Source organism: Camelina sativa, chromosome 10, assembly GCF_000633955.1.
Source record: "Camelina sativa cultivar DH55 chromosome 10, Cs, whole genome shotgun sequence".
Classification (NCBI taxonomy): domain Eukaryota; kingdom Viridiplantae; phylum Streptophyta; class Magnoliopsida; order Brassicales; family Brassicaceae; genus Camelina; species Camelina sativa.
In genome coordinates this window covers 4908804-4920652 of record NC_025694.1, presented here as the reverse complement: position 1 = coordinate 4920652, position 11849 = coordinate 4908804, and the positions used below count along the sequence as shown (strand labels likewise).

General features: G+C 35.7%; 4 protein-coding genes across 5 annotated transcripts in view; 1 reads left to right on the top strand and 3 right to left on the bottom strand.

Annotated features, from left to right (window-relative positions):
- Positions 1-2600, bottom strand: part of LOC104717160 (cyclic nucleotide-gated ion channel 17-like) — a 4564-nt gene extending 1964 nt beyond the window's left edge. Inside the window, exons 1-7 of one of the 2 annotated variants that reach the window (XM_019231395.1) lie at positions 2431-2600; positions 2274-2362; positions 1229-2006; positions 816-1117; positions 597-708; positions 273-509; positions 19-101 (exon numbers count right to left, since the gene is read on the bottom strand). In XM_019231395.1, coding sequence (XP_019086940.1) covers positions 19-101; positions 273-509; positions 597-708; positions 816-1117; positions 1229-2006; positions 2274-2302 — 1541 coding nt within the window. In that variant the 5' untranslated portion in view covers positions 2303-2362; positions 2431-2600. Of the gene's footprint in view, positions 1-18; positions 102-272; positions 510-596; positions 709-815; positions 1118-1228; positions 2007-2273 lie in introns of both variants that reach the window. The other variant, XM_010434692.1, reaches the window with a different exon arrangement.
- LOC104717159 (RING-H2 finger protein ATL14-like) lies at positions 3158-4143 on the bottom strand. The gene has a single exon (XM_010434691.2). It carries the CDS (start codon positions 3928-3930, stop codon positions 3388-3390), a length of 543 nt encoding a protein of 180 aa, XP_010432993.1. The 5' UTR covers positions 3931-4143; the 3' UTR covers positions 3158-3387.
- On the top strand, positions 5673-6795 carry LOC104717158 (putative EG45-like domain containing protein 1). Its single transcript, XM_010434690.1, has 2 exons — positions 5673-5772; positions 5941-6795. The coding sequence occupies exons 1-2, from the start codon at positions 5673-5675 to the stop codon at positions 6216-6218; spliced, it is 378 nt and encodes a 125-aa protein (XP_010432992.1). The 3' UTR covers positions 6219-6795.
- LOC109126920 lies at positions 7092-8253 on the bottom strand. Its single transcript, XM_019230862.1, has 3 exons — positions 7940-8253; positions 7513-7642; positions 7092-7419 (listed from the first exon to the last, which is right to left on the bottom strand). The coding sequence occupies exons 1-3, from the start codon at positions 8054-8056 to the stop codon at positions 7379-7381; spliced, it is 288 nt and encodes a 95-aa protein (XP_019086407.1). The 5' UTR covers positions 8057-8253; the 3' UTR covers positions 7092-7378.

The following is an 11849-nucleotide window of genomic DNA, read 5'->3' as shown; positions in this document are numbered from 1 at the left end:
CCTTCACGTACAAGGTAAGTCCCTTCGGTACATAGAGAAGAAACCAGGCGCTCACATATCGCATCAAGCAACTGATCATCCATTTGAGAGAAAAATGGGACCTGCATAGTTCAGTAAATAAGCATTTCTGAGAGTAGTTATCGCAACTAGCACTCATTACAACCGATAAATCAAAAACTCCAAAGTAAAACCATACTTAGAGAGCTTGACATAGGTGTAATTAGTAGAAGTTGAACCATTTCTTGCATGAACAAAGTAATAGAAAGACTTACTCTTCGAACAAGATCTAAACATAGGTGACGTTGAATATCACGGCGAAGATCAGTGGGTAAACTTTGCAGGAGAATCTCTTCATCGACTCCCCTTGTTGCAAGCCACTTATACTGCTCATATCCCCTCACACGGTTTCTCAATTCTTCAGGAAGTTGGCGATGTCTCATCCACTCCTCTGTGTCTCTCTTCTTCAACCTCCATTCCTCAAGCCGTACGGTCAAAGATTGCAGATATGTCTAACAAACAAAAGGCAAAACCAAATAAACATTAAGAACAAAAGGCAGAGACTTCTAAAACTTATCCTATAATGCAGGAATCCATACCTGCATATTCCCAATGAGATGTGCAAAGAGGACAAGACCAAAGATTGCAATGAGAACAGCAAATGTGGTTTCTCCCATGAACATGGTCGTGGACAAATTCTGGCCATAAGAACTAGGATATGATAATAACAGGAAACGACCATCAGATTTTAAAACTTGTAAGCAAAAAGGAGAGTACTAATTCATAATAAGGCTAACTTCGACGATCTCAATAATTACCTAAGTTGTTGCAATCCCCACCACAAACAGTAGAAATATCTCTCAAAAAAGTCTGAAGACACAACTTTTTTAGTGATTGCATTCCCGAATATCCCATACTTGAACTCGCCATTACGTGCATCGCAGAGTTTGAACACTTTGGTGACATTTGCCCAATTCATTTGTTTTACGTCATACATTGAATCACAGTCTAAGTAATAGAGCTGACAGTTGTTGACAAGACCATCTTCTCTGTTGCATTTCGATTTCCAGCATGATGTATATCTATCAACTGATAATATATACCATGCCGCACCAAGCACCTGCTCAAACCAAAAACAAAAAAAGCCTTGTTATTATATTGTCGATAATAGTCATATTATTGAATGAAAATATTGGAAGATAAAAGGGGAGTAGTTCATTCATAATCATACATGACTAGCTAGCATGTATAGCAAAAGATTATAAGCAGCTCCAGCCCAAGCAGTCTTTGTAACCACTCCAGTCGCTTTAACGATTTGAGAACTTAACGGAATGATAAGATAGAATCTAGGGATGTACTGGAGGAGCACAATCAAAGCAATGGCATTGTTGTTATGATCAAACCGGTAACTTTTTGTGGTCGATATAACAAACCAGATAACTATCTGAGGGAGTGGTAACGTCGCAATGAGATCAATGATGAAGTCAGACTTAAGATACCTCCAAGCAATTGCCTTAGGATCCATCACAAGCTCACCTCTACCAAACACTCTAGTACTTGAATTGGGCGCAATGAAACCAGTCCTAAACTTAATGAAAATGTGAAGCAAGTAGAAAAGATCCGCAATTGTCCTGAAGAAGGTAACAAGGATACTTAAACTCGTATCAGTCCTTGCACAGGGATAGTTCTTATCTCCTCCTATGGCTGGCACGAAGAAATACAACGGGTCGATGAAAAGAGCAACCATACACGAGACAATGAAGACCCAATTCCATTTCAAGACAATCTCACTCCCTGGATCAAGAATGGTCTTGTACCATGAGACATTAGAAGATTTGGACTTGTTGTTGTTGTTGCTAACTTTAGAAGCATCAGTGTATCTAAGTCTATTTCCAGGTAAGAGATGATCAGGCCTTAGTGCTGAAGGCAAAGAGAGCTTATAAGATTTGCTCATTGGATCATTCACTGCCCATTTAGCTTCTTTGCTTTCTTTCCCTTCTGAATAAAACCTGCAAAGCAATACACAAAACTCAAATCTGCAATCTTAGCCCTAAATAGAGTATAACCCAGTACCCTAAATCGGAACTTGAGCTTTGATTTAATAGAATTACACTTGTAACATCCAACAAAGAGACAAATCTAAAGCAAAGTTTTGATTTTTATTTCTGGGCTAATCAAAATTTTCACGAATTTAAAGGAGAGCTAGTATGACCCGTAACGTAAATCTAACGGAGGATTCAGAAACTGAAGATAAGAGAGAGAGAATAAAAACTTACATAAGAAACTTGTCCTTCCTTAACTCCATTAGAAGAAAGCTCAAGCTCAAGCTCAAGCTCAAGCTCCAGTAAGTAAACCACTTTTTGATCTAAACAAAAGCAAAATTAGAAACAGAAGTTTATAAAAATCATTGCTTTCACACTCTCTCAGTCTTACTCGTTCCAAATCTGAGAAAGATGGATCGTGGTTTTGTTTAATTCCTCCGGAGAAGATTGAACGAGGGAGGGAATTTACTGAGTCACGGGGACGAGTCAGGGAGCGTATCTTCTTTTGTCTTTTTATTTCCACCTTTAAAGAAAAGCAAATCGGAAAGGATATTTGTTTCTTTTGGGAATATTTGAGCCATCGGAAAATAAAGACAAGAAGTCAACAACACATTTGACTATGTGACATAATTTTTAGTTAATCAAAGTCATTAGTACAATTGTTAGTTAATCAAAGTCATTAGTACAATGCCACCTTGCTTACAAAATCCTTTTTTAGTCTCGTACGAGTTTACAATAATGCGTACTAAAACAGTAAACACCTACTTAGACAATGCCACATTGCGTACAAAAACAGTTTTGTTTAGTTTTGTAGTCAGATCCAATCACAAACACTTATCCCACTGAATCACACACAGTTTCACCTTCCAATCAGAAGTAGAAACATTGATGATTAACCACTGAATCTCAAGTGAATTATGAGAAAAATCATCAAGGTAACATAGCAAACATGCTTAGTTAAGTGACAAAATTGACACTGTATTTCAAAGTCTCATGTTCCTTGTTCTCCAACAGACTCTGATCAGAAAAGCAAAACTTTGCGGATTTTCAAGCATTGTATGTATAAAACTTCAAGTTCTCAATTTCTAATTTGACATGATAATCAAACTTCCAAACCATGCTGAATTCTATAGAGAACTCATCATTCTCTATTTGGATCTAATTCAAAACAATGAAGAAAACAAAGCTTCAATTGTGGAGCTTTATAAAAAAGAAACAAGGCACACTGTACATGATTATTGATGATGGAAAAACCCAAAATTGCTGCTAACAAGATCATAAAAAAATAAAACGAACCAAACAAAATTGAACAACACTTACAAATCTACTTAGAAAACTAACATCTTCTTCACCAATTCAAAAACCTTTCACCTTCAGGTCTCCATCTTCTCCTTTCTTCAAATCTATAAACCCTATCCCTACAAATCGGACAAGTCGGGACTTTCATCAACCATAAGTCAACACACTTGCGGTGAAACACATGCCCGCATCGAGGCAGCTTCCGACACCACTGCCCTTGTCTGAACCCATCGATACAAACCACACAGTCGTCGCTTCCGTACTCTGTTACAGGCTCACGAAACTTGAATTGGGGAAGCCTCTTCACGCATCTTGGAGACAACCCATCAGAGTATTCGTGACGGCGATGGCGACGGAGACGGTGTCGGTAGTTCCGGTGAAGAAACCAGTAGAAAGCGAAGAAGAAGGTGAAGCCAAGAGACGTGAGGATAAAGAGGAAGGCGGTTACAGCTACAGGGATCATAATCAGACCAACGAGGAAGTTTGAGAGAATCTTCGTTGGTAAATTCTTCGTGTTCGCCTTTGGTGGCGGCGGAGACGGAGATGTCTCGCCGGAGATTGAGCCGCCATCGTAGGGAATAGGTATTGACATCGGACCGGATTGAGACGGAGATTAAAAAAATCTTCACTTTAACGAATCAAACTGCTTACTCTGGTTAAGGAGATGAATAAAGGAGAGATCTTTATGGATCTTGAAGATCGAAATATGGATTCAAAAGGGTTCGTCTGATATAGAGGATGTAACGCTAGTGTGGATTTAATATTTATATGCGGGAATATTCGGACATTTTTCAATAATAATCAGTTTGACGATAAACTAGTTTTTGTCCTTAAAATACTAAAATTAACTCATGAGTATCGTGAGGCAAAGTGTCTTTTATACCTTATTTTCATATTTTGACAAGAAAATTTTTTGACGTTTTTGTTAATGAATTTTGTTTTGATCGTTCACATCCATAATTATAGTATTATTCTTGCTAAACTCATGGAATATAAAACAAAACTTTTCGTTGGCTCAAATACTTATAGCTGATGGTGGGTTTAAACTTTAACGTAAACTCATGCTATAAAGGTAACGGTCTGTTCACTTGTGTGAGTAAATCAATCAGTGCTAACTCCTAACTTTCGATTACGAAAAGATTAAGCGTAGTTAAACACGAATGTAGACACGTTAATCAATCCGTGCTAGCTCGTAACCTTGGATTATGAAAAGATTAAGCGTAGTTAAACACAAACGTAGACACGGTCTTGATAAACAATGTAGATTCAAGAAAACTAGAGGAGAAAACAAGGGGCGAACGCGAAACAAGACTAGTACATTCAATTCAAGGATAACGTATTGGTGATCATATATATTAAAAAAAAAAGGGTTCAGTTTCGGTTCCAATTATTATTATATCTGAGCTTCCTATCTGGTAATGCCGGGTGGGAAGTGATAGGGACAACCCGACAAGGGCAGCTTCCTCGGTAACTCCATTCCTCCTTATGTCACCACCATACCTTTTTTTTTTCAGTTTCATCATTTCGTTGCAACATTTTTTATATTATCTCCTTCTTTCTCACATTTTTTCGGTTTATTTCGCGATTTCTATCCGGTTTAACTTGGTTTTTAGAATAGTGTCTCCTTGTCATGTCTGTTCGGCCAATTTACTATCGCCTTCTAAACCAGCTTATAGGTTGCTATTTTTACTGATTGTCCATTTATATATTAGTCCATAAATTTTGATTTCACTACATTTTAGAACTAATGGGATACAATACAATATGCCGTACATGAATGTATTGGATCGTAAAATTCTGTTTCGTGGGAGTGTTAAAGATTTCCTGGAGTCTTGACTCTTGACTCTTGACTCTTTGACTACACATGTTAAAAAAATGGTAACAGTGAAAGAAATTACAATGGCAAGCAATTACAATACATGCATCTTTAGAGTTAGTCATATGATCCATATCAAATATATAAATAGCCAAATAGATATGTTGCATGCATCCAGACCCGGCCCGGAGCTAAAGCTCCTAAAGCAAAGGCTTTAGGCAGCAACATTTATTTATGGTTTTTGGGGCATCATTGTAGTAAATCTTTAATGGTCTAGTGGTAAAAGTCTGTCTATTACCTTCTCAATGTCTCGAGTTTGAACCATGTGTTTGTAGGTTTTAGCATTTTCTTAATTTTTGTGTGTTTTGTTAGTCGGTCCAAACTTTTTCTGCTTTAGGCATATAAAAAACTTGCGCCGGCCCTGCATGCATCTCAGATATAAACATTCTTATAATTATATTTGTCTTCCCTGACAGACAAAGAGAAAATACATAAAACAAATAAAAACACGTAGCATCATGAGTAAAAACATTGTTGCTTTTTCTAACGTTCTTGTTTTTCTCTTCTCTACATCATATGCAACTCCTGGAATTGGAACTTTCTACACGACTTACACTCGTAAGAATCTTGTTTTACATTCTATTTTGTGTGTTTACTACCCAAATTATAAACCATATATAAAAATAGATAAACAATAAACTTATATATACATTTTGATGTCTAACTATAGCGAAAAATGTTATAAAAATCATAACGATCATTGGTCTTTTATTTCATGTTTGAAAGCATCGGCATGTTACGGAGGTAAGCAAGAAGGAGTGTTCATAGCTGCAGCGAGTAATCAATTATGGGACAATGGTCGAGTTTGTGGCAAAATGTTCAGAGTGAAATGCACCGGAGCTCGTAACGCCGTGCCTCACCCTTGCACCGGAAAATCCGTAACGGTCAGAATCGTCGACCATTGTCCCAATGGCTGTGCTTCTACGATCGATCTTTCCCGAGAAGCTTTTGCTCAGATCGCTAATCCTGTCACTGGGATTATTAACATTGATTATACTCCGTAATTATTTCTCCCATTCTTTATCACCTCTATAATCTATATAGAAGTTCGTATCAAGGTTTTTATTCATGAAGTTTTCAAGGAAAAAAATGCTCAAGTCTAGAACGTCCTATTAGAAAATGTACTAGCATCATAAGTTTGTAATAGCGTTTCAGTATATGAACATTCATACACAAGATAAGATTGCATATTAACCATCCAAAAGGAATTAACTATATAAAAATATTTTTGGGTTTTCGTTGATTAACAATATATACCTTAATTGTTTTTTCACATGTATGTAACATAATTTAGTAAATAAAAGTGACTAAAATGAATAGAACATGTTATTGAAAATTAGTTCAACTATGTTTGATCACATCATCGAACCCTTCTCTTTGACTTGTATGTTTGTATTTACTATATGCAAAGAAATGCTCGTGACAGGTTCTGTTATGAATCAATCAAAAAAGCTTTTTCTTATTCCTCTGCACCTTCTCATATATATCAAATAGAGGATTGTAACTTGGATTGATATCTAAGATCGAGATTGAGTGAACATATCCTACTTCGAAGATTCAGTCTCAACAAATGTTCGAAATTAAAATGCATTCATCCTATTTATCAAAAGAGATATATAATATGGTTCTGCAAAATAGACAACCTAGTAAAAATGACAAAACATGTTCATTACTGCATCCCTACTACTTGGACAATTCAACAAAACCCATAATCCCAGCTAACTCGTGCCTACTTCAATGAATCTCAGAACGATTACCAAAAAAACCCAACCCGAGATTAAAACACTCGATCATTCTATGAATACGAGGATATATGGACTAATAAATTACAGATAACCAAACTATCAAAATTAGAAATCCTATAACAGAGCTCTGCATGCCGCAAACAAAAAAAAGCTTACATGATTACATGATAGTTCATAAGAACAGAAAAAAAGACAAAGCTTATATATAATAATTTGACCAGTTTCGTTTAATATTTACACAACAAAGAGAAGAAAAATACAGACATCAATGTGGCAATGTATCTCTGCAGTTGTCCATATTGTTTGTTTCTGCCTAAATTATCCGAAAAACTGCAATTAGGAACTGACCTTTTGAACACATAAGACCTAGTTTCCAACCTCGCTCATCGTGATAACTCATTCATCACCACCTTTCTCACCTAACGCCTAGTCCCGTTCAATCTAAACTTTTCATGACATCCTGCAAATGTGGAAAGTAATGAAGTTTTGAGCTTCAAGAACACATAAAGTAAAGATCAAAAGGGGGGAAAAGAGAGTCAACACTAAAAGTTACGAGTAGGAAGGATAGGGGAAACGTTGATTTTGATTTTGAGAGCGTCGATAATAGAAAGAACTTCTTCGTTTCCAGAAGCCATAAAGAGTCTCAGAACTCTCTCATTCAATTTCCCAGCTTTCAGTGTCCTCTTTACATCACCAACCAAAAACAGCAAGCGAATCAATTAGAACACACAGCATCTCAACCACATGTAATGAATCAAAAACAACACCACAATATCTCAAAATAATCCACTAAACCAACCACTGAATTAACAAAGATCAATAACACAAAAACTATTCCTCAAACTACTAAGGAACCCTAAGCTCTAACTCTAAAGCTTTACACTTTCACCTAAAAAGGAAGCTAACCTAAAAATTCCAACTTTACACTAAAATTCGAAAAAACCCAGAACCAAAGAAGGATTGAGATTAAAAGTTATTACCGCGAAGAGGTCAAGGATGATGTGATCAGGTAGATGGGAGAGATCGTTGATGCGAGAAAGGTTCAACACGGCGGCGTTGACGGTGAGGGAGAGCAGAGACGGAGGAGGGTTTCTCATTCAATCAGTCTTGAGAAGATTTGATTCTTCCAAAGATTGAAATCAAACAAAAAAAATTGCTTCAAAGCTTCCGTCTTTGAATTGTTTTCTTTTGAATCCGCCGCCTTTCTTATCGTCGGCCACTGAGTTCTGAATTCTCACGATCGGGATGATCTCTCTCGTTCAGAGACGTTTCCAAAGAGAGAAGCCAAAAAAAAAAAAAAAACCCAATTTTATTTCACGTTTGTCTATTAACGCAGCGTTTGGTTAGCGATACTCGATAACGTTGGGCCGAAGTTATTAAAAAGCCCACTAATTTGGATCCGAAGGCTTATGAATATTTTGTGAAAGTATGACTGATGTGACAACAACTATGGAGCTATCATACGATTACGTGGTGGAATTGAAATGATGACACAAACATATATATATATATATATATATATATATATATTGTTGGAGACTTGGAGCATACAGAATGAAATTATTTGTGTCAGTCGTCACACGTACCACAATCAGCATCTACTATAACATAGAATAGAACTAAACGAAACAACAGAAAGCAAAACTTGATAGTTGGTCTATGCATTTACAATTTGGAGTTTTAAAACAAAATATATAGATCTTCATTTGAACGATGTCGATATGTACTAAGGTCTCGGATGGTTTTGCTTAGGTGACCATACTATTTATTGATACTTTTGAATCCTTTAATATATATATTTATAGGTTTTATTTAGATGGACAGATAAGCAATGGTCTGAAATTTTATTCAAAAAAAAAAAATGGTCTGAAATTTATTGGCAAAGCAATAAATGTTATTTGTATAACACACACATGCACATGGGGGATTCTTTTTCCTCTTTATAAGGTCCGGTTTTTACATTATTATATATCTCCTAAATTTGTATTTGTTACATTTGAATATTTATTTCGTGAGGAAATGTGTCGAACGGAGAACATTTCAAACAATTTGACTAATCTCTTAAATTCAAATTTAGTTGGAGTTCTTTTTTTAAGAGGATTAAAAAAAACCATGTACGTAATGACAAATTAGTTGTTACACGATCGTGGGAGATCCAACTTACAAGTTCACTATTTTGTCCTACTGATCCGAACTCTTACGATGTTTCTCATTGTTTTCCCATTAAGCCTCAAACAACCTGATCTGTGTTTTTGTCTAATCTTGTATAAGAACTAGCTCAACCAGTTTTATTAATTATGTTTTTGGCTGATTTGCTTATCCGCTCATGCATGGGTCTATCGTCTGACAGTTGTAGATTACTAATAAATATCCGTAAATAGAGTATGATTTAATTTTTGCATATTGCATTTCACTGGATTAGTCATGTTAAATTTTAGAGTTATGACATGAAATATGTAACATGGATAATAAAACCATTTATAAATAAATATATATATATATATATATATATATACCGTACAACTTAACAATACAATATTGATGGGGGTTGACTACTAGCTAAGCTGTGGCTTGCTGGCCTCAATTCATCTCCGAGCTTTGACATATGGGTTCAAGTTCCACACATAGCTAGTCTGGGTTTAAAAGTTGTTGGCAGGAAAAGCAAAATCAATACAATATTCGTCTTAGCAGATAAACTGCATCATTACGGGATGATTGTATTCATCGAATTCTAATTTATTCCTTTACTCGATAGGAAAAAGTAGAAAAGCTTACAAGATAACTAAAGTCAAACATGTCGGATTTTGCGAACCTGCCTTGTAACAAAAACGCCACTCCTATATATATATATATTTCCAAGCAATCGTTTTTGCTGTCGTCCTACAAATTTAATCGTTTTTGATATCGATCAACTCTTTTTTTTTTGTGTGTGTGTGTATAGTATAAGGAAAGTGTACATACCAATGTTCCTTAAGCTTAAAGTTGTATTAATGATCATTTGACATGGATTGTTACAACATTTCATATAGTTGTTATGTTAGTAACTCGGTTTTATTGGTCAAAGGGAGCAGGTGGATCCGAAAGAAAAACAAACTTGTAAAACAAAATTTTTAAACAGCGAATATATACTTCAACAAATAGTAGTATATATTTTATTTCTTCTGGAAGGTTAACAGTTTTACATGTTTTCCTCCTTCAAATTTCTTAGGTTGTAAAAGGACCTTGAAATATTTAAATAGTTAGGTAAATTGTGTAGGTTATGGAGATTTACGTACAAAGTGAGTGGACTTTCCAACTATAGCCAAAGCATCGAGCACCCAAACTTTTAATGTCTAATAATATATATGTACCTTCGTAAATTCCAAAACAATATTAAAATGGAGACATAGTGAATCAGCAAGACCCTTTTCATATTTGTCTATACTAATTAAACAATAAATCAATTCATTGTTCTGCCAAGCAAATATTTAACAATTAATAATAATATATTTATGCTAACTATTAAATTTGTGATATGTGAAAATATCAAAATAATGATACAAGAAATAACGGCTAAAAAGCTGGCTAATACTCTGTTGGGTATATGACCATATGAAAACTCTTGCATATAAACTGATTTATGTTGGCATGATGCATAAGTCGATTTAAAATGAAAAAAAATAATATATATATATATATATATATATATATATCAAAAGTTATGATTGTTATTGAATCAAGATTTAAGAAATTACAAGAAGAATAAAAGTAAAACTCACTTTATTTGCTTAAGAAAATCACTCAAAACTTAAGCTCTCTTCTCCCTAATCTCTATATTCTCTCACGTCTAATGTCACAACTAAACATTAGCGTTTATATAGAGAAGAGCTGAATATTCATCCTACAAACCTTTTAGGAAATATTACATAAATTAGATAACTCTTAAATCTTTAGATATGTATATTTAGATATCTCATAAATATACTTAGCTTGATCCTCAAGCTATTTCAAGCTTATACCAACATTGTCCCCTCTAAGCTTGAAATCATCTCCCTAAACATCTTGTACTCCAATAAGATTTCTCATTTCCTTAAACTTGATCCTTGCAAGTCCCTTAGTTAATATGTCAGCCTTTTGCACATTCCCGGGAACATGCTCAACCTCTATCTGCTCACACTCAACACATTCACGGATGAAATGGTACCTAGTATGTATATGCTTGCTCCGACCGTGAAACACCGGGTTCTTAGTAAGTGCAATGGCGGATTTGTTGTCAACACGAAGTGTTACCCTCTCACTTGTCTCACCAGTGGATTCTCCAAGAAGGTCTTGTAACCAAATCGCCTGTTTTGCAGCCTCTGTGGCTGCCATGAATTCAGCCTCACACGAGGATAAAGCCACCGTCTCTTGTTTCTGCGTACACCATGTGATAGGACACCCATCGAGGTAGAATATATGACCGGTTGTACTCTTACCGTCATCCTCATCCACGTTGTGACTACTATCACTGTAGCCAACCAGTCCACTCTTATCCATACGATTGAACACGAGACCATAGGAGGCTGTCCCACGCAAGTATCGAAGAACTTGCTTCAGTGCTGCTCCATGCGACACCTTCGGTTCTTGCATATACCTGCTTAGCACACCAACTGAATATGAAAGATCAGGTCGTGTATGGAGTAGATACCTTAAACACCCAATGTTCCTTCTATATTCTTGTCCATCGATACACTCTTCTCTTGGTGCTTTAGACAGTTTCAACCCCAGGTCCATTGGTATGTGAACTGGATTGCAATTACTCATTCCTGCTTCCTCAAGAATCTTCTCCGCATATTTCTCTTTTTTGAGCACAATACTACCGTGAAACTGAACAACTTCGATTCCAAGGTAATAAGTCAATTTTCCCAAGTC

Bases quoted from the DNA above. Each gene is read 5' to 3' on its own strand.
- LOC104717159 (XM_010434691.2), bottom strand. From the start codon at position 3,930: ATGTCAATACCTATTCCCTACGATGGCGGCTCAATCTCCGGCGAGACA.
- LOC104717158 (XM_010434690.1), top strand. From the start codon at position 5,673: ATGAGTAAAAACATTGTTGCTTTTTCTAACGTTCTTGTTTTTCTCTTC. The intron at 5,773-5,940 runs GTAAGAATCTTG...CATGTTTGAAAG, and splicing joins TTTCTACACGACTTACACTC to CATCGGCATGTTACGGAGGT.
- LOC109126920 (XM_019230862.1), bottom strand. From the start codon at position 8,056: ATGAGAAACCCTCCTCCGTCTCTGCTCTCCCTCACCGTCAACGCCGCC. The intron at 7,643-7,939 runs GTAATAACTTTT...GGTGATGTAAAG, and splicing joins TCATCCTTGACCTCTTCGCG to AGGACACTGAAAGCTGGGAA. The intron at 7,420-7,512 runs GTAACTTTTAGT...CCACATTTGCAG, and splicing joins TTCCCCTATCCTTCCTACTC to GATGTCATGAAAAGTTTAGA.